The 22971-nt window shown below is 41.8% G+C and overlaps 1 protein-coding gene across 1 annotated transcript in view; it reads right to left on the bottom strand.

Annotated features, from left to right (window-relative positions):
* The window catches only part of LOC136879320 (phospholipase B1, membrane-associated-like), a 165183-nt gene that overhangs the window by 63842 nt on the left and 78370 nt on the right, over positions 1 to 22971 (bottom strand). The window contains exon 4 of the mRNA XM_068229066.1: positions 12870 to 13083. Coding sequence (XP_068085167.1) covers positions 12870 to 13083 — 214 coding nt within the window. The remainder of the gene's footprint in view (positions 1 to 12869; positions 13084 to 22971) is intronic.

Genomic DNA, 22971 nt, shown 5'->3' with positions numbered 1-22971 from the left:
CCATCAACCACTGCCAAAAACTTCACTGTCACTTTCGTTATTGCCTGCCACGGTATCAAATGACTCGTCGGAACTATTAGGCGAAATCAGTCAACAGACATTTTGTCAACTGAAAATGTTGCCTATTTGTCGTCGGTAGATGCAGAGTGGGTCTCGACCCATAAGTGGCCACGGCTACTCCGTAGTCCAACAACTCTGCACACTGACCGGCCAACCGAGCAGAGGAGGGGTGGCCACGGCTCTACCGTGGCTCTACGCCTCTGAATTCGGGAGACGGGATACGGCTGGACCTCACGGTTGTCCCCAACCGTCGGCTGTTCTGAGAACGGTTTTCCCTGGTTTTCCATTCTCCTGCACTAAGGCGAATGCCGGGACAGTTCCTTGTATAGGCCACGGCCGCCCACCCCCTCACCTTCTCCGAGCATCTCCTTCACCGCAACAAATCTCCCGGCCTGAGAGACGGCGTCACCGTCTTGGAGGCCTCTCCCTTCAGAGGAGCAATGGTGTCGCTACAGGCGTGCTAGAACATGTTCTCTTACTAAATACCTTTAATGTCAGTAATACTCTACAGTAATGCCTGCTACCTATCCGTAAAATTCATGTCATATTTTATCGTTTCAGGTCATATTTAGCTAGTTTTTAGGGCATATTTTGTACTTCTGTAGGTCATAAATTTCCGAATCATACTTTCGTATAATATTTTCAATTCTTGCGTGATTTATAATATATTACTTTTTAATAGGCAGCTTAACATTGTGGTGTCCTCTTAGTAGTTGTGTTACAATTATGCTGTTTTCATGCTGGTCCTTGCGAATATTGTCTAGAAACTTCCAAATATTAGCATGGTGAGTAACAGTTATTTTACAGGAATTTGGAATGCTAACACTCAACTACGTTGTTTGTTCTTTGATGTCCACGTACAGCATGCTCGTGAACATTACACACTTGGGGAGGGGGAGGGGTTGGGAATCGCGCTGGAATTGCCGCATGTCGTCCTCTTGCTCGTCTGCCCTGGATATAAGTAACTTCAAAGTATTCGGCAAGTCCAATAACATCCGCGTGAATGACGGCCAGTACCATTTCGAGCACTTCCAGGGCATCCTTAACTGATGAAAAAGGAAGGGCAAGTAACATGTCATCCGAGTCTCGCACTTCTTGATTTTCATTGTATGGTGCTTTGCGACCACATTGCGTCACAGCATGGCATCAAGGTCAGTCTAGGACATGGCACTAAATAGCCTGTGTATAGTGGGACAATCAACCACATTCCTGACCGCGTTCATTGCTGCCAACTCAAAGTCCATTAACCCTCTACTGCATACTGTTGCCTTTAGGCAACAAATAACTTTTCACCTGTATAAATGGATAAATATTGTAGACAGAGGTAGTTTTACGCCACACCTTCAACTGTACAATCAATTAAACACTTATCCCAGTGATGCCTTGTTTTATATATGTATACATAACAGAAGACAAAATAACCTTACAACCAAAGGTACTCCTTCCACCCCGTCAACATCCACGCGAACCAACCACCGTTTATTTTACGTGGGCCCTCTCCATCACATTACCACAGGCTTCAGGAGTACCTCTGGCTCAACCTCAAAGACATTACCGACCTACGGTTCTGCAAGCTGTACTTGCGCCTTGCAGTACGTACCCATGGCCAGTAGGTAGTAATGTTCGGTCTTTGAATGTAAAAAGCTTGGCGACAGACAGACCACGCGTCTCAATGGATATGCGGGCTGGAGCCCGGATCCTTTGAGCCATTTTAGCCCTTCGACGTTCCGGTCTTGAGTGCTGCTTTCGACTGATGTTATCTATACTGCATTGATGTGGATGGTGGTGGTACCTTGAACGGAATCGGACTGGTCAGGATGTGACCTGCACCCCGAGGGGTGGTTTAAATTAGGATGGCCTTGGGTCTCTTATGACGGAGACCCTCGGTTTCATAGTTTCCAAGAGTGGAGATGAGGGGGTTTTTGTTTGTGCTGAGACCTGAATAAAATTTCTTAGCCGATTTTTGGATCCTGGTATAAATTTCTTGAATATTGAGATCAGTGTGGATGTCTCGATTCCGTTCAAACCATTGGGCACCTGCAATCATGCGAAGGGCACGATTTTGGAATCTCTGGACTTGTTGCAGGTGCGTTTTGGCTGCGATCCCCCAGACGGGACTGGCATACTCGAGGATTGGCCGAATGGAGGATTTGTATAACAGGAGTCTGTTTTCCAAGTTGAGCCCATTGTCGGCTTTCATGAGTGGAACAATTTCATGGAGGCGGCGATGTGCCTGGGCCGAAATTTTAGCAACATGATGTTTAAATGTTAGTGCTCTGTCAAGGGAAACACCCAGATACTTAGTAACATCAGACCACCGAATTACTTCGCCGAAAAAATTCAGTGGTTCAGGGTCCGTTCTTGTTCGTTTTGAAAAAAGAGTAGCACAACTCTTATTGACGTTGATTTTGATTCTCCACTGTCGAAGCCATGGTTCGATGGTGGAGAGAGCATCTTGCAGGTAATTTTGAACTCTGGGTGGTTGCCAAGAAACAGCAGAGATTGCAGTGTCGTCTGCATACATGTAGAAATCGTGAAAAATCGTATATATATTCAACTATAGCAATCCACATCACATATGAGTGTTAAGCTATTAGCCCCAGTTAAGAATTGCTGGTACATCTAATACACTGAACGCATGTTGAACATTAAAGCTTAAAATTTTCTTCACCAAACGAAAACGAAAAATAATTCATGCAGTAGAGCGTTAAGATTTTCTCAGATTGTACAACCAAATTTTTTCTGCTGTGCTGCATTTCTCAGGGCTGGGAAGAGAGTTATGTAAGAACTAACAGTTATGACGCGTGCTAATGGAAAAACATAATCGGGCACCGCACCATGCAGTGTATACAGCTGTCCAAATATTTCAGGAACGGTCTTAAAAGTTCCTTAAGCGAAAAGTCGTGGGCTAAGGGAAGTAGACAATCAGCTGAAGAGAAAATAATTCGTTTGGGATCATGTTTCCCTGTGTCGTGTAAAAGCAAACTCTCATTGGTGGCAGTAACATTACATGGTGCTCGTATGGCAACTTCGGAGAGGAACTTAGGTGTAGGGGGTCGTGGCTTATTTACAGTACTTGCCTGTTGATGTCTCGCAGAAGTGCGTTTCTGTTCCGAAGTCCTGTCAGTACTGCCTCATCCTCGTCATTAACGGCTGCTGGGGGCTCGTTAAGATGGGGTCCTGCACTTTTTTTATTGAACGAACCACTTCCTTTACTCGGACTGATGTAAGGTCACTAGCACTTTGTTGGGGTCTAACACTGATGATATTTATGTGGGTGTGCACGTCAAAATTCGTAACATATGATCCTGCGCATTTCTCTCTATTGACACAGCACCAGTATTTCAATGTATTATTTTTATTACTTGCATTATAATTATATCCTTAATTTTCAACCTCTAACGCAGGCATGCATTAATCTTGCCATATGAAACTACAAAAAATTGTTAAAATCTGCACTAAAATTTTGGTTAGAATCTATGTTAATGTCAATACACGTTCATGGCCATGGAAACTATTATTGTATCGACGAAATGTTATTTACGCCCTTTTGCGAATTTTCCTCTTGACTAAAATAAATGTAGGCGAAAAACTGGTTGAAGGTATGTCCATAGTCATACTGCCCGTCGACCGAAAAATATAGACTAATTGTCTTTTGATAGATAGATAGATAATGCCTTTATTGGTGGCGAAGTTAGGGCTCAAGGCCCTCTCTTACACTTAACCACTAGACGAGTATACATGTACATAACTTATACAGTACTTACAAATACAAATAAAACAAATAATATTAATAGCAAAGACAATAGTAATAATATTGAAAATGACAACAAAAGAATCCTTAATTTTAAAATACACAAAGTAAAATCCACTGCAATAATCCGTTCATTCATCCCATTCATTCTTTCATTCACTCAACAATTATCCAGCAAGTCAGCAGGATCTACTCAACAAATACTCGCGGCACGCCACTTTAAACTTGCGATGAGAGGGATTGTCCCTAATGTTCGCAGGTAGCAAATTCCATGCCCTGGACGCAGAGATTATAAAGGAGCGGTTGTAAGCAGCAGTGCGGTTTACAGGTATGGTAAGAGAGGAGCCAGATCTCGTATTGTGGTCATGATATGAAGAGAGGTAAGAAAAAGGTGAAGAAAGATAGTTGGGAGTATTAGTAGAAAGTATTTTGTGCAGAAGTGATAACATGTGAAATTCACGGCGCTGGTGCACTCGAAGCCACGACAATTCCTTATAATATGGTGATATGTGAGCATCATATCGCAGATTAAATATATATCTTACGCAGCTACTGAGGCTCCGGTCGAGTTTCTTGTTACTGTCGCAGGTAATTTCAGTCAACACAGTGTCACAATAGTCAAGTATAGGTAGTATAAGAGAGTGAATTAGTTGTACTTTAAGTCGAACCGAGAATGCATTGCAGAATCGCTTCATAGGATATAAGCATTTGTGTACTTTATTACATGTGCTTATCACCTGCTGAGTCCAATTTAGGGTCTCAGTCATAATAATTCCTAAGTTAGTCACTGAAGTAGAGTAGGGTATGATTTCATTGTTTAAAATTATTGGAGAGATGTCCCGTTGCTTAAGGGAATATAGGTTTTTACTGGTACCAATAATAATAACTTGAGTTTTATTCGGGTTTATTAGTAAACTGTTTTCATTTGCATAGTCACTAAGATGTTTTAGGTCGGTATTTATTTTAGTAATTGCAGTATCAATATCACTCGGTTTTGAATGACAGTAAATTTGTACATCATCTGCGTACACTTGCACTTTGCAGAATTTAAGAGCTTTCGATATATCATTAATTTGGATGATAAATAACAGTGGTCCCAGGACCGACCCCTGAGGGACACCGAGGGTCTTACTTTGCCACCCTGAAGTCATATTTCCCACTGTCACACGTTGCCGGCGATTTTCAAGGTAAGAGGAAAAGAACCAAAGCGACACACTATTAAAATTTAGTTCTCGAAGTTTGTGCAGTAGTAACTGAGGGTTGACAGTGTCAAAGGCACTACTGAGGTCTAATAATGTCAGTACAGTCACGTCCCGTTGGTCCATTGCACGTCTAATATCATCTGTCACTCGTAGTAAAGCTGTCGCAGTGCTATGTCCTTTCCTGAAGCCGGATTGGAAGGGATTGAGGAGGGAATGCTTGGTAAGGTATTCAGTAACTTGTGTGTGAACTAGGCGTTCAAGTACCTTGGATAGGGGTGGTAGGATGGATACTGGACGATAATCTGAAGGAGAATCTAACTTGGAGCTCTTCGGGATGGGTCTAATTAGTGCATCTTTCCAAACATCTGGGAACACTCCGTTTGTCAGGCAGTAGTTAAATATATGTGTTAGTATTGGCAGAACAGCTCCCAAGATATCTTTAATCAGCGATATGGGAATGTCATCATTACCTGTGGCATTAGATGTAATAGAGTATATAGCACCTTTAACTTCATTCGAAGTGATATTTCTAAAAGAGAATTGCTCATGCACAGAATGCTGTTGAAACAAGGGTAGTGAACTTTTAGGGAAGGAGGTAGAGGCTATTCTTGGCCGTGCGAAATAATCATTTAAAGCCTCTAGTGATATGCTTGGTACATGTTGTTCTACGGTTTTACCTATACCTAACGTACGTAATTTACTCCATTTTTGTCTCGGGCTGTTAGTGTTCATCAGTTCCTGAAAGTATTTATATTTAGAGTTCCTAATTAGTTGCTTTGTCCTGTTTCTCAGAATCCTGTACCGCTCAAAATCATCTGTGTCATGCGTCAGTTTGTATTGTCTGTACAGTTTGTCACGACTGGCCATAGCAGATCTTATCTCGGCCGTTAGCCACCCGGATGAATGGCGAGTGATTCTTACCTGTTTCTTTGGTGCGTGCTTATCAAATATTTCCACTACCATTGAATTGAATTTGTTTACTTTAGAGTTTATGTTCTGAAAATTACGTATACTGTCCCAAGGCAAGTTATATGCATCGTGGCGCAGTTTATTCCGGTCCATATGTCGTAAGTCTCATATTGTAATGTAGCGTGGTTTGTACTTAGGTATTCGAGTAGAATAACACACGTATAATAGGTCATGTGAAGAAATGCCAGGAGCAGGGATCTGTCCGTGTTTAATTACTTTCTGAGGTTGATTTGTCACAAGAAGGTCAATTAAGGTATGACTTGTGCGGTCAGAGTAATGAACGTGATTAGTAGCGTTGAGGGGTAGAACAGTCATGTTTGTGGCGAGAAATAAATTCAGTAGGTTATTCGCTTCACTAGTCTGCTTTAAAAGGTCAGTGTTAAAATCACCCATGATTATAATGTCATCATATGCCGAGATAAGATTTGCTAATGCCTCTTCAAAATCATCAGTCTGTCTTATTTTAGGTGGCTTGTATACAATCCCTATTAATATCTTTTTATGGCAGTCTAATTCTACAAACATAAATTCTGGTCGTAGTGTAAGTCTTGGGTCAGAAGTGGAAATTATCTTACATTTCAGGTCATTTCTGTAATAAAGTAGAAGCCCACCACCTATTTTGTCAGTGCGGTCATGGCGTAATATTGAGTATCTGTCAAGGTTTGCTGCCGATGACGGCATGTCTGTACGCATCCAGCTTTCACTGATTCCAATAATATGTACATTGTTTACTTCAAAAATAGCCTGTACCTCCTCCATATGAGCTAATAATGACTGGCCATTTAGGTGGCAACAATGTAACGATCGCGGGTGGCTACTGAGCTGCTCTTGCAACACAAGTCCTGTTGAAGGTGGTAGGGACAAAAGAGAAGGGGGTGAGGGCTGAGGAGAGGAATGCAGGTCAATGGTATTACCGTTGTACTGGTCAACGAACATTTGAAACCAAGCAGTAGGACATACAATTAAACAAGAAGTAAAATGAGCTTACCCGAGCAGCTTGGCAAGTAGATCCACTGACTTTCACAAGCACACTTACACACACACACAACACACACAAATAAAAACTAATTAGTATACACATAATTTCTTTCACTAAGTTCACATGTTCAGCCTACTCCCTGCAACATTTTTTAATTGAGCCATCGTGCATATTTGAATTTTACTTCCATCTTCCCGTAAAACACAAATGCGCCCATCTTGAGTCCAGCATTTCTGCATTCCCCATAAATCTCTTGCCTTATTAAGGATGTTTTTTCTCACACTTGTGAGAGACTCAGTTAGCATGAGTCCACTGCCCTTCAAAGCTCGCTTCGCGCGCCACACTCGATCACGATCATGGTATCGAAGGAACTTGATAATGATCGGTTGATTTCCATGTGAGACCACCTCAGCAGACGTTCGATTACGGCGGCCCAGCCTGTGGCAGCGATCCACATCCAGAATTGAAAGTTCTATTGATAGTTTATTTTTTAGTGTCTCTAGCATTTTTATGTAAACGTCCTCGGACGGCTGTTCCGGCACACCATGTAATAAAAGGCAGTTCCGGCGACTGTACTGTTCGGCCTCATCCAAAACGTCATCTTGTTTCTGAAGCCGATTTTCCAGAGCCTTCAACTCCCCTTTAAGTTTAGAGATGTCTTCGTTGGCCTGTTTCTTGAATGCCTGGAACTCGCCGCCAAGCGCTTGGAGCACGTTCGGTGGGTTGGCGGCACTGACTGCTGAGTCTAGGCGATCTTGAAAGTCTTTCATGGAATCTTCAAAAGCCGATATCTTCTTAGCTACTTCCTTCAGAGACATGGTGTTTACTTTTTAAGGAAGAAGGCACTTGAAAATATAACTTAGTTCACACGGATTAGCACTTTCTGCAACTTAACTTTCTATTTACGCAGGGTGTAGCAAGAGCAACTTTACTCGAACATCTCACTTGGGGGGGGGGGGGGAGTGGGGGAGAGGGGACCTGGATAGGGTTGTCAGATTTCAGATAGCAAATAAGGAACACTTCCAATTTCTTTGCCATATAGCGCTAAAATAATATACCATACCCATTTAGTGAACGAGAAGAGACAAGGTATATGTTGGGATACTGTTGTTGACGAAACATCCTGGAATCCGTCGGAACTACAGTAGTTGCTGCTGGTGAAATTCCACGTTATTGCTAGGCTTACTATTACACGTTGAACATCCATAGTTTACTTTGATGTAATCAGAATCACCGCTTCATCTCCACCGTCAGCATTGTCAACGACTACCAATTCACCGAATTTAAATCTTTCATTTATACTAACTTTTGTTTCAATGCACATCACCTTGTGTTTTCTCTTACTGACTTGTCTTGAAGACGGTGTTTTGCAGAAAACGTTTATGCTCAGTTTGAGAAAGGAAGCTAAACTTGTGATGTTTGGGACATCACTGCATGTAATAAATTGTCGAACCGTGTAATTAATTGAAAAGATATATATATTTAATCACTGGTAGGTCATTTTTAAATTATTATACACTGACTGACAGAGCAAATGCAACACCAAGAAGGAGTGGTCAGAACTTTATGCCAATTGTAGGGTAGACTGACGTCACTGAGGTATGCTCATGATGTGAAATGCGCCGCTGTGCTGCGCACGTAGCGAACGATAAATGGGACACGGCGTTGGCGAATGGCCCACTTCGTACCGTGATTTCTCAGCCGACAGTCATTGTAGAACGTGTTGTCTTGTGCCACAGGACACGTGTATAGCTAAGAATTTTTTTTTTGCTAGGGTTTTACGTCGCACCGACACAGATAGGTCTTATGGCGACGATGGGATGGGAAAGGCCTAGGAGTTGGAAGGAAGCGGCCGTGGCCTTAATTAAGGTACAGCCCCAGCATTTGCCTGGTGTGAAAATGGGAAACCACGGAAAACCATCTTCAGGGCTGCCGATAGTGGGATTCGAACCTACTATCTCCCGGATGCAAGCTCACAGCCGCACGCCTCTACGCGCACGGCCAACTCGCCCGGTTAGCTAAGAATGCCAGGCCGCCGTCAACGGAGGCATTTCCAGCAGACAGACGACTTTACGAGGGGTATGGTGATCGGGCTGAGAAGGGCAGGTTGGTCGCTTCGTCAAATCGCAGCCGATACCCATAGGGATGTGTCCACGGTGCAGCGCCTGTGGCGAAGATGGTTGGCGCAGGGACATGTGGCACGTGCGAGGGGTCCAGGCGCAGCCCGAGTGACGTCAGCACGCGAGGATCGGCGCATCCGCCGCCAAGCGGTGGCAGCCCCGCACGCCACGTCAACCGCCATTCTTCAGCATGTGCAAGACACCCTGGCTGTTCCAATATCGACCAGAACAATTTCCCGTCGATTGGTTGAAGGAGGCCTGCACTCCCAGCGTCCGCTCAGAAGACTACCATTGACTCCACAGCATAGACGTGCACGACTGGCATGGTGCCGGGCTAGAGCGACTTGGATGAGGGAATGGCGGAACGTCGTGTTCTCCGATGAGTCACGCTTCTGTTCTGTCAGTGATAGTCACCGCAGACGAGTGTGGCGTCGGCGTGGAGAAAGGTCAAATCCGGCAGTAACTGTGGAGCGCCCTACCGCTAGACAACGCGGCATCATGGTTTGGGGCGCTATTGCGTATGATTCCACGTCACCTCTAGTGCGTATTCAAGGCACGTTAAATGCCCACCGCTACGTGCAGCATGTGCTGCGGCCGGTGGCACTCCCGTACCTTCAGGGGCTGCCCAATGCTCTGTTTCAGCAGGATAATGCCCGCCCACACACTGCTCGCATCTCCCAACAGGCTCTACGAGGTATATAGATGCTTCCGTGGCCAGCGTACTCTCCGGATCTCTCACCAATCGAACACGTGTGGGATCTCATTGGACGCCGTTTGCAAACTCTGCCCCAGCCTCGTACGGATGACCAACTGTGGCAAATGGTTGACAGATAATGGAGAACCATCCCTCAGGACACCATCCGCACTCTTATTGACTCTGTACCTCGACGTGTTTCTGCGTGCATCGCCGCTCGCGGTGGTCCTACATCCTACTGAGTCGATGCCGTGCGCATTGTGTAACCTGCATATCGGTTTGAAATAAACATCAATTATTCGTCCGTGCCGTCTCTGTTTTTTCCCCAACTTTCATCCCTTTCGAACCACTCCTTCTTGGTGTTGCATTTGCTCTGTCAGTTAGTGTATATATAGGGTTTTAATCATCCATTTTACATCATCATTTCATTTCTGTGTATCGCGGTTATAACGTATTCTGAACGAACGACTTATTGTGTAAAGTATTTCAACATCATTCGTATTAATAGCTTGCAGTAAATTTTCCAATAGCCGTAGTGAGGTGACCGGAGTCAGCAGGCTAATTTCAGCCCATTACCAGGAAATGTTCGTCATCAAGCTTACGAGAGACCGTACCCCTTACATACTCTGAGGAGACAGTTGAAACCTTGTTAACGCCTAGTTCGCTACCTGACGTTTTAATTCCGCGGGAAAGTTCAGCCTATGTGAATGGACGTAATGAAGCAACATGATGGATTCACAGCAATACATAGGAGAAGGGATAAGACCTTAAATGTTACTGGACCATGTGGTATGGTTGATGGAGGGAGACTTTGGAATCTATATACTTCGACGACAAGGGCAGGAGAGGACACTCTTACTCTGATTTACAACTACTGAGAAGGACGATTCTAATCTATCACCGGAGGAGGGCTGTACGGCTTGACATCGGAGAAGATCTTAACTTAGTTCACTTCGCATCTGAGTAGCGTACTACTCAAAAGTTACCCTCATTGGGACCTGTTATCTCAATGACGGGAGTTAAAGTCAACGGGAAACCGGTTTTGACTGGTATAAGGCAGGAGAGATTTTGTTATGAATTTTGTTACGCTACTGTTCCGTAATACGGAAGAATGCAAGTGTATTCTCTCCATGAACGTAACCCATGGTGGTTTTGTTATTAAAATTAGGACTCATTACGACTTTATGTAAGGAGTACAGTAGGAAGTGTTAAAGGCAGGAAAGTCGTAGTACAGCTAGTGTACTATGCACAAAGCAGAAGTAGAACTGGAATCCACAAGAAGAGATGACGCCGCCTGTACGAGAGATCCATCAATCATCAGCTGCTACATAGATCGTATCCAGATAACAGAGTCTATAAATGGTGAGCTAATGGCATAAATTACTGCAAGTCTACGCGTTACAATTCATGTTCTTGAAGTTTATTTCATTCAATTTTTCTTTTGCTTCCGTAATTCAGATTTCGTTAATACGCCGTTACGTCATGTTTTACATCCCAATAAATAGCTATTTTAATTTGTATTTTCCGAAATTTTTATTAATGATCCTTAACTTCCAAGTTAGTGTAGTTAATGGTTAGTGTTCCGTCACCCTACCTCTGGGAGTTTTTTGAGTCTCATTACGTATTATTATTATCATTATTAATTACCAACTATCGTCTTCAAGCCATAAGCTTGAAGGCTGGCGCCCATGAGATATTGTTTATGGAGAAACAATGATAAATTACTTATTTATATTAAAGTTAAGGTGACCCACCACGTCACAAATTTGTCACACATCTATGGGCAAGAAAGGGTACGTCACAAACTGACCATAGTTGACAAGATGCAACCTTGTGATTGACTTTATTTTATTTATTTTGTTATTTCACAATTTGCTGGACGTTGCACCGACGCAGATACGTCTTAAGAAGAAGATGGGAAGAAAAAGGGCTAGGAATGGGAAAGAAGCGACCATGGCCTTAATTAAAGAACAGTCCCAGCCTTTGCCTAGTATGACAATGAGAGACCGACACTTTACATGTGTCAGCCTGAAATGCAAGTAAATCGTGAACAACTTCTGTATCAACCTGTGCAGCGCATGGCCGGCCAATTTCTCAAGCTTGATAAACTTGAGCGTTGCGCGACAATAGCACACTGACATGTCGCTCGCTCACGTGCAACTTTAAGTAATGGCAGCGTATCACAGAGCAGCAACTAATCATCATGCCCGGATAATGTAATGGCTTTGTAGAATTTGCTTTACGTCGCACCGACACAAAGAGGTCTTATGGCGGTAAAATGAAATGGCGTATGGCTTTTAGTGCCGGGAGTGTCCGAGGACATGTTCGGCTCGCCAGATGCAGGTCTTTTGATTTGACACCCGTAGGTGACCTGCACGTCGTGATGAGGATGAAATGATGATGAGGACGACACATACACCCAGCCCCCGTGCCAGCGAAATTAACCAGTTAAGGTTAAAATTCCCGACCCTGCCGGGAATCGAACCCGGGACCCCTGTGACCAAAGGCCAGCACGCTAACCATTTAGCCATGGAGCCGGACCTTATGGCGGTGATGGGATAGGAAAGGGCTAGGAGTGGAAAGGAAGCGGTCGTGTCCTTAATTAAAGTACAGCTCCAGCATTTGCCTGGTGTGAACATGGTAAACCTCGGAAAACCATTTTCGGGGCTGCTGACAGTGGGGTTCGAACCCACTATGTCCCGGATGCAAGCTCACAGCTGAGCGCACCTAACCGCACGCTCAAGTCACCCGGTGTGTAGAGACTTTATTCTGATTATCATGCACTAAGGATCCTGAATCGACTGGCGTATAAAAACTCCTCTCGGTTTGGAGTGAGCACAACGCATTTGTTTTATGAAGCATATTGGTAAACACAGTACATTTCGTTCGTGTTAAATTTCGCCACACTGCAAAATAATTATACACTGGCATAAAGAAAACGCAACACTTTATTACTATTATATTCCAGCAGGTTCATAGAATTTTAGCTAGTAGTCATTACTATTTTAAAAATGAAAAGGGCAATATGATGGTCGTTTAATCGAGAAACGGATATTCGAGGTTCTACTGTATAAACATTAAGTTATCATACCTATAGACCATGCAGAGCCCCTGTTCTCCACAAAGACCTGGAACATGTTGAGGGCTTCGATGCCATTACCTGCCGTCAGGCTATCACCTATGGCACCCACCACGTCTATGTCGCCTGGTCGAAGTTGGTGCACACTGGTAGGGCGACTTTGCGAGCGACTGTTGTCCGTAGAACATGGAAACGGCTTCTCTGCTGGTACAGGCGACTGTCGTTTCTAAAACATTGTTAATGCCATGTGAATATATGCTGTGGACAGACTATCACTGGTGTTCAGAACTATATGAACTCAAATACCCAAAATATGCATGCAAATATTTAAAATGGCCAAATGTGCACTTATATACAGAGTGTCTGAAAATAAGTTACGGAAATTTTAAGAGGACATAGTGTTCTTTCTTTTTTTTTGCCATGGGCTTTACGTCGCACCGACACAGATAGGTCTTATGACGACGATGGGATAGGAAAGGCCTAGGAGTTGGAAGGAAGCGGCCGTGGCCTTAATTAAGGTACAGCCCCAGCATATGCCTGGTGTGAAAATGGGAAACCACGGAAAACCATTTTCAGGGCTGCCGATAGTGGGATTCGAACCTACTATCTCCCGGATGCAAGCTTCACAGCCGCGCGCCTCTACGCGCACGGCCAGCTCGCCCGGCCAACTCGCCCGGTGACATAGTGTTCTGAAACAAAAATCGATCTCTAGCGTACTTTATTTCCTCCTAGTGAAAACTCACCATAAAATCGACAAAAAATATGAGTTCAATCGTAAGCAACGTTTGTGTCAACTTGTGCGGCGTATGACCGGCCAAGCTCTCTTGCTTGATAACCTTGAGCGGTGCGCTACCATAGCACACTGACGTGTCGCTCGCTCACATAAAACCTTGCTAGAAATGGCGGTGTATCACAGAGCAGCATCTGATCATCATACCCGGATAAAATAGCGTCTTTATTCTGATTATCATGCTCTAAGGTATTCTGAACCTACTGGCGTACAAAACTTAAATCCTAGTAGTAAAACGCCTTCCGGATTCGGATGAGTACAATGCATTTGTTTTATGAAGCATATCGGTAAAAACAGTACATACCGTTCATGTCAAAGTTCACCACACTGCAAAATAATTACTGAAATGACATATCCACGTAACATAAGTTATGTAATAGAAAAACCTAGCAAACACTTTTTTTGGTATTGACAGGTATTAAAGGTCATGTTTAGAACAGAGTAAGGCTAACATGACTGACACCAACGTAGTTCCGTACGTTATCATTGTGTTTTGATAGGTGTTAAATCAGAAATGTACGCCACGATTAATGCCAAACACCTTCTTTACGTATTCCTGGCGTAACAGGCTGGGTCTTTAGAGATCGACTTTATAGTCCTTAGGCCAGTGCGGAACGGGGCACAAGCGCGAAAACTTACAGGAAATGCTGCTTTAAATTTCTCCTTCCCGATGCCCCACTTATCCACTCCCCTTCCCTACACGTGTTGAGTCACGGATTACACCAAACACAGTAGAGACAATACGCGACACTTGCGGATTTAGCCTTGCTAAAATGGGAGACAATTCAACGGTGGCACTCCTAGTGACTTGACCTGAAAAAATCGCGCTAAATTCAAATATCAATGGAAATGTATACACGGAAATGGATAAATAAATTACGTCTAGAAAGAAAGTGTTATTGAGAGACTAACTTCGAAGTTGCTAAAGCAATTCTGGATAAATGAATGAAGAATTATTTAAAAGGTTATTATTCAAAGACTGAAATTAGACATATAAACAAGATGTGAAATGGCTTGATCTTTCATTTATGCATTGCTTTTTTTTTAGCTTTAGCATTCCTGCATGAACTCTTACGGTTGGATTTGTCTTTTTTCTCATTTAAAAACATTGTATCATCGCATTAAGACACTTGTCAATAAAAATATCGGCACATTCCTTACACATATGATGAAATTAATTAACATTTAATAGCTGGACAATTTTCCTCTTAACATGAAGCCTTCTAAGAGAAAGAAAATCTATAAAATCCCGGCTTTAATCTGAGAAGAGGGATAAAAGAAAGAAAAGTATGAAAATGTTGTCGATAGTGATGCTTTGAGGAATATTTACGTACAATTAGAGTAAAAATGTAACATACCCTTGGCTGTATAGTCGAGGATTTTTAAAGTCGCTGGCCTGGAAATGATCTGAACAGATCCTATAATTCTTATATAAGCTTAACGTCCATTCTTTCTTGTACACCTTATCCAAATAACTTCTGTGACATTTCAAAACCCATATATTACACCAACATCAACACATCGGTATTGAAAGTTAACTGCTGCACTATACAATAAAATATGCGTATTACATTTTAAGCCAGTTAAAATATGGGTCGAGCAGGTCAGAAGATTATGAAGTACTATAAAGATCTCTGTCACTAGAAGAATATATATGCAAACACAATATTACTCACATTTTCTTGTCACGAGGGAACCTGAAGAAAGACCGCGCATTCTTCTCTACTTCATAGTTACTGCAACCAAACACAGCACATACCTTTCCCCTCATGTTGAGAGGAGATATCAAGGAATGACACACGCTACTATTTAATTATGTCAACTCACTGAAAACGCATAAATAACACCAAAAACTTCACACAAAAATACACGTGCTCTTATGACAGAATCAGTAGTTTTCAGGTCTACTCGCTAGAGAGAGCTCCAATAGCTGTCCCTCGATATCTCGCTCAGTGTCGCGTATTGTCTCTACTGTATTTGATTACACTCTACTGTATTGTTTGCCAGCTGCACAGCACATGTAAACAGTCGACACTATACGGTCCATATTCAAGTGCTCACATTTCTACTCCGCTCATTAGTAAAGGTTTTGATAATTTCTGCATCCCCCACGTATTTTTCTTGGAATTCTAACATTAACACTCATCTCCCATAACGTTTTGTTGCGGATTCAGTGCACTACGTCACAGGACATAAGAGATATGACCCAGTTACCCTCGGCGATTAACCAAACGGTTTAGGAAAAAAATGGATGATGGAACGTCTCTTACATTATTGGGGTAATAATGTCCATAAATTTTCTGTAACTATTTTCAGATATCCTGTATATGCACTAGCTTACTGAAAAACAAAGCACTAGCAACATACCGGTAATATGAAATATTCACACGATTTTAATCGTTAGATATTACTCACACAGACTCAAAAATAATTATTCTTACCCTTTCTTACCATCAACCAAACGTGATTTTGTAACACTCTGAGATATTATAATACTATCCATATTTTCTGACTCAAGCATATTCTTCCTATCGGAAAAAGATGCTTAGGTTTAGGAACTATCCTTTCAGCAAGGCAAGCCGTGGGTGGACAAAACTTACAATCTGGTAATAAGCTAAGGATAATGTCCGCATCACCACCAGAACCTCGAGGAACGTCGCTTCTTAAGCCCACTATCCTTTGCGGGGGCGTATTCAAGTTTCTGCTTCATATCATCGCTACGTTATCCACTAGCTCCATCTTAATCTTCGATGACAGCATCAAGCACCTACAAGCTAACAGAAGGCGCCTTAACCTTTGTTATAATTGCTTGACGCTACAACACAGCACATACTATGAAAACTTGATTTCGTGTACACAGTGCACAACTTTGCAAAGATTACCATGGCATTACCACCATACAACTAAATATGATCTGCTCCATGTTGTGTCTTTTACCGAAGTCCAGAAAACTCGACAACGGTACCTATTTGCCAAAGAAAATTATGAACGTACTTTTAGCATTAAAATATGTACGAAAATCCAAAATATACAAAAGAAACAGTTTTGAAATTACATACATGTTCTGAACATCAAGACATGCCATTCTAATATCCAAGGTGACGATGGCAACACGTATCTAAGTACGTTGGTACTGAAAGTGTTCAAGTTGTGCAACTTCACGTCCAGTTTCGAGTTTCGTGAAGTTTCATATAGGAGGGTCACGTCATGGCTTAAATACAGACACGGATTAAATAAGTCTAAAGTTCACACATATTTACAAATATAAACATTGAAGGACAATACTTCAAGACACATCTTGGCTTATCTTCTTCTAATTAACATGTGTCAAATTCACCCATCTTTCTTTAGCTGTAAGAAATCCCTCGACCACTAGCTTACCGATACCAGGAATTCCATGGATCATCCTATTTTCTATAGAGAGCACAGTCGGCGCGCTTAATCTCAGTTGCTAGTGCATTTCTCAGGAATGCCTTTATTCTACTTAATGTAGAGGAATATCTTCCACTTTCTATGGAAGTCATTGATATGTTATAATTGAGGCGCTGAGGTAAAAAACGGGACAAGTCATCATTTAGGTGGTATATGCGTTGTTACTGCGGTTCTCAGCTTTATATGATTCCGCATCTATTGATGCTAAAATGGGACTTGTTCAGTAACTCTGTCCCTGTCTAAAACAGTGTTGACATTTTGTACCATGCGAAAGTGAAGTTTGGGAGAGTGATCAGGAGTGAAATCTGACGTCCAAATCAAATATGAACATACTCTAGTTGCCTGACTAAATAACCTGGGTTGTTTAGTAAGAAAATACTTTTGCGTTATCCCTTGCATTTTACAAGCCAAGATACTGATAGGTTATTGACTTGTCTCTCCATGACAGCGTCGAATTTAATATGTATGTTTTGTTATGACGCATGTTTATACATAGTGTATATCTGGAATGCGTATAACCGTGCTTAAATGATTAAAAACACATCTATGTATATAAAATAAGAGTTTTATCTGTGCATTGCTCAGAATTTGAAAAGAATTGTATTTCGGTATCGGTCATGTCCACAGTAACAAGGAAATGCACCTTTTACTTTCCCATAATTTCTGTCTGCTGTCTCTCTGACTGTATGTATGTATGTACACGCACGCACATTAATGGTGTCCCGACATAAACAATCAACACTGCCCCACTCCAGTACCGAAAATGAGGGGAGAGAGTAAAGGGATAGTGTTGAAGGCCACTCCAGTACTGAAAAGGAGGGGAAGGGAGTGAAGAGGTAGTGCTGAATACACAGTGTGTGTATTCCGGCGTTATACTGTAAGATGGCTCCTATCCTATCACAGGTGAATCGAGGCCGTATTATTGGCATGTGGGAAGCTCACATGGACCCCCAAGCAATAGCACAAGCAATACCATGCAGTCTTAAGACAGTTTGGAGATGGATAGAAATATGGCAAGAAGGAGGTGAAGAAGGATTGGTAGACCCGATATAACGCAGGTACTAAATATTCCTAACTAGTATAAAATACTTTTCGGTAAAAAACCTCCTTTACCTCTTAATACTGTAATTTACAGAGTAGGCTATTTTTCATTTTTTTAAATGTTAAAATGCTATTTGTTCGGGGCGTCGACCTATAGAGTTCTTTTGCCCCTACTTGCACAATATATGAACTTGCATGTAATTGGAATTGCGGAAGTGTTGAGTGTTGAATGTGAGAAACGTTAAGGACGACACAAACACGCAGTCCCCAGGCCAGGGATATAATCATTTACAATTAAAACCCCTTGACCGGGCTGGGAATCGAACCCGGGGCGGCCGGACGCGTTGCCTCGTACACCGCGGGGCCGGACGAGTAGGTAACCTAATGCTGTACTTGAATACATCCGCCACTGTGCCCATTTCGATCACAATGAAGTCTTGTAGCGGGCTGTCTGCATGCAGTACATGCAGGAATGCGTTAAGCGAGAAGGTGAGTCATTGTGCCTTCGACACTACCCCTTCACTCCCTTCCCCCATGTTTTGTACTGGATTGGCTTTCAACACTACCCCTTCACTCTCTCCCCTTCTTTTCAGTACTGGAGTGGGGCAGTGTTGATTGTTTATGTCGGGACACCATTAATTCGTCTGTACGTACACGCATCACAAGAAAACGGCTGACGCGAAATCACTTTACTTACGCTGAGTGAAATGGTAGTTTAGGAGAAAGCCTAAAATTTAATTCTCAAATATTTATATTATTACTGGTCCTATCGATAAATAGTCAAATACATAACGAAAGCTATATAGAATTAAATTTCCGATCATTTATGACATACATTGTTACCGTACCGGCTTTGATAACATAGATATTCATGAATTTGTATTTTTGTTGCCAAGTCCATATCAACGCCGAGCCACGAGAAAATGGATCAACAGATTTTAATGAAAGTCGGTATATAGAGTTGGGGAATAAGAAACCACAGCCTAAGTTATAAACAATTTTATTCACCCTGGATAAAATTATAGTTTAGGGGAAGGAGCCTAAAATTTAATTTTTAAATACCGTTGTTATTGGTCCTATCGAAAAGTAGGCTACTACATAACAAAAGTTATAGAGAATACAATTTCCGACCATTTATGTTTTATTCAGTTTTACCGTACCGACTATGATAAGAGTGGTATTATTTTCAGAGTCGGAATAAAACTGAATGTGAAGGCCTAAAATATTGAAAGCGCATAACATTGCTCAACAACAACGTTACATTGACCATTGTTTGTTTGATGTTCTTTGTCTCTTATGTTGCCGCTCAACTCAGATAGATGGGGGTATTGCTGTGTACGGTAGCGAGTATAACAGTCTGACGGAATATTGGCGGGAAATAGCTGGGGAGTTAAAAAAAATCTTCTCTAGCATGCCATTTCTCTGGTTCAACATTTTCTGATACTACCGGTAAGTAACAGACTGGTTCATCATAGTATTACACCTATTCGATCCCTATTCTGACGCGCTGTTTTGAATGAGCAGTGTTCATACTTAAGGCAGAGGCTCACTTAGTAGTAGTAGTAGTAGTAGTAGTAGTAGTATTAGTAGTAGTAGTAGTATGACCTGATCCAGAATTACAATTTAGGTCTATTCCAAATTAAAGCACCACAATTCACTATATAACTCAAAATTCAACCCTGAAAAGAGCCGTTTCTTAAGAAAAGCTTCTTCTTCTTCTTCTTCTTCTTCTGCTTCACTTTTAATAAATTCTACATTCATTTTATTCCAAATTAGCAGTGAAGAGTGGGTTTCTCTCTGGCTCCTAGTCAGATAGATTTTTCCGCCGCCTGTGTAGTGGACTAAGATTTTCCGACTCATCAGGTACTCCTAGGAAATAGACTAGTAAAAGGGCATAGTATTTGCCCTGGGAGTCTCGACTATTCGACACCCCCACCCGGCCGAAATAAGACGAAGTGTGCTTACGAATCATGGCTGTCTGCGGCTTGGTCATTCCAGCTCTGGAACATTAGACTGTTATATCGGCAGCGTAGTACTGTTCATTAAAAGTGATAAAATGTGTCGTTTTTCATTTGATCGAGTATATCATATGAATGCATTGCTTCTACTCGCGCCATTTCTACTGACGTCATTGTAATGACCTGTGGTTATTTCAGTTGGGAATACTAAGACAGTCTTTCTGAGGATGTAAAAAGGCAGGTGGAGAGTGAGTGTCTGCCATTATAATGAAAACTCCCCAACCTGGTTTTGCCTGATGGTAGGCAAGGGGTCTACCATTGCAATGAAAATTCCCAGAAAAGACATTTGGTGACTTCCCCGTCGCGTTAAGTGACGTTAAGTGCTATGCAATTTAGTACAATCTTGCTCACAACGTGTACATTACCTAACCTAGAATTCTGTATACAATGTAGAATTCCGTAGCGAAGCATGGGTACATCAGTTAGTTTTGCTATAAAATTGTATTTTTTTTAAGTTATACTTTGTTTTTGGTGAAATGAGTGTTGTTTAAATAAAAAACGGGACTTGTAGTTATTTTCTATATCTATTTCCTGGTAGGTGTCTTTTCTTCTTCTTTCTTCTTTTCTAGCCTATTTCAGTCCACTGCTGGATATAGGCCTCTTCCATGTGCTTCCATCGTCTTCGGTCTTGAGCCACTTGGAACCAGCGTGTTCCAGCCAACAGCTTTATGTCGTCGAGCCATCTCTTCTAGGGTCTTCCAATGCCTCTCTTGTGTCCCCATGGTCTCTAGTGAACAATCCTAGAGGTCCACCTGTTGTGGTCTTGTCGAGCTACGTGTCCTACCCATTATCATTTTAGTGTTGCTACTCTCTCTAGGATGTCTGTTATATTAGTTCTTCTCCTGATGTCCTCTGAACGGATTTTATCCCTAAGGCTGATCCCTAGCATCTGTCGCTCCATGGCTCGTTGTGTTCGCTGAAGCTTGCGAGGACTGTCCTTCGTCAGAGTCATCGTTTCCAGACCGTAAGTAGTAACTGGCAGTACGCACGTATTATAAACCTTGGTTTTCAGGTTAATTGGAACATCCTTGTTGGCGAGGATGAATCTTAGTTTTCGGAATGCAGTCCAACTCATACCTATTCTGCGAGGAATTTCTGCACGTTGGTTGTCTTTTCCAAGTTTTATCTTGTGTCCAAGATAAATGTACTCGTCGACAGCTTCTATATATTGGTTTCCCATTTTAAGTGGTCGACTCTCTGGGCTTAGTATTTTCGTTTTATGAATGTTAATTTCCAAACCAATCTTAGCAGGAGCAGTTTTTAATTCTTGGATCATGCTTTCTAGCTCATCTAGATTTTCACTTATGAGCACAATATTATCGGCAAAACGCAGGTGGTTCAAATATAACCCGTTGATTTTTATTCCTTTATTATCCCAATGAAGGGTTTTGAATACATCTTCCAAGGCAAGGGTAAACAGCTTTGGAGAGATTGTGTCAACTTGTCGAACTCTTTTGCCAACTGGGATTTTATTGGTGATGAAGTCTTCGTCTACTCTGACTACCATTGTTGCTTGATCATAAATGTTTTCCAGAAGCTTTATATACCTTGAGTTTATCATGGCATTTTGAAGTGCCTTCATGATTGCCCAAATCTCCACTGAGTCAAAAGCATTTTTATAATCAATGAAGGCCAGATGAATCTTGATGTTGTACATATTTTGGTATATGACTTTAATCTTCCTAACGAGGATGTAGGGTTAACTATAACATGTAGGAATATTATTGTACAGAATTATATCCAAAACTTGATGTATGTTTACCTCAAAACTATTACTCAGTGACATGTCCCGTTTTTGATCTCAGCACCTTAATTATTACTAACTATAACAGAAGTTCGGAAGTGCAAGTCAGTGAATTGTGTAGTTTACTTTCTTCTTCTTCTTGCACCCTTCTCGGCTACAGTTAGTTTGTGACCGAGGCTCTCTCATTATAGCATACCTATACTCGAAGAAACACAGTCTAGGACAATATTTTTAAAGTAGGTATTTGAAACGTCTTCTCCAATGGCGTATATACGACTTTTCCTGGGGAGGGGGGGATATGAATAGAAATAATAGTGATACTATTCTAAATGGATATTTTTACAAAATGATTTTTATTATGTTTTACCTTCGTAAAAAATAATACATGTATATATTTATAATAATGAGTACAAGAGCCTCATGTGGGGGGGGGGGGATATATCCACCTTATCTACGCCACTGATCTGCTCTATGGTCACATGCGGGTTGTGACCGTGTGCTGATGTATACAATGTTAAACTCCATACTGAAGCCAGGTTGCTCAGATTCGAAGTAACAGTCACGCTCCTTACGAGCTTAAAACATGTGTGTAATGTATTAAGAGTTACATTAATAATATCATTCTTAAATATGTTGAATTGAATTGAATTTGAATTTATTGATGATTTAAATGCCACTGAGGCTGAAAAGCCCCTTTATGTAGCGTCTCCGTATAATACAATACAGTTTTATGAACACACTAACTACATTTTATACCGAGCTGGACAGCTGCAGTCGCTTAAGTGCGGCCAGTATCCAGTATTCGGGAGATAGTAGGTTCGAACCCCACTATCGGCAACCCTGAAGATGGTTTTCTGTGGTTTCCCATTTCCACACCAGGCGAATGCTGGGGCTGTACCTTAATTAAGGCCACGGCCGCTTCCTTCCAACTCCTAGCCCTTTCCTGTTCCATCGTCGCCATAAGACCTATCTGTGTCGGTGCGACGTAAAGCAACTAGCAACAAAAACAACTACATTTTATAATATTAAATTAAATATTAAAATTAATAAATTAAAATACAGATAAGAAATCATATAAAATTAAAACAT

Source organism: Anabrus simplex, chromosome 8, assembly GCF_040414725.1.
Source record: "Anabrus simplex isolate iqAnaSimp1 chromosome 8, ASM4041472v1, whole genome shotgun sequence".
NCBI classification, from domain to species: domain Eukaryota; kingdom Metazoa; phylum Arthropoda; class Insecta; order Orthoptera; family Tettigoniidae; genus Anabrus; species Anabrus simplex.
The sequence above is the reverse complement of the archived record's forward strand: the minus strand, read 5'-3'. Positions and strand labels throughout refer to the sequence as shown.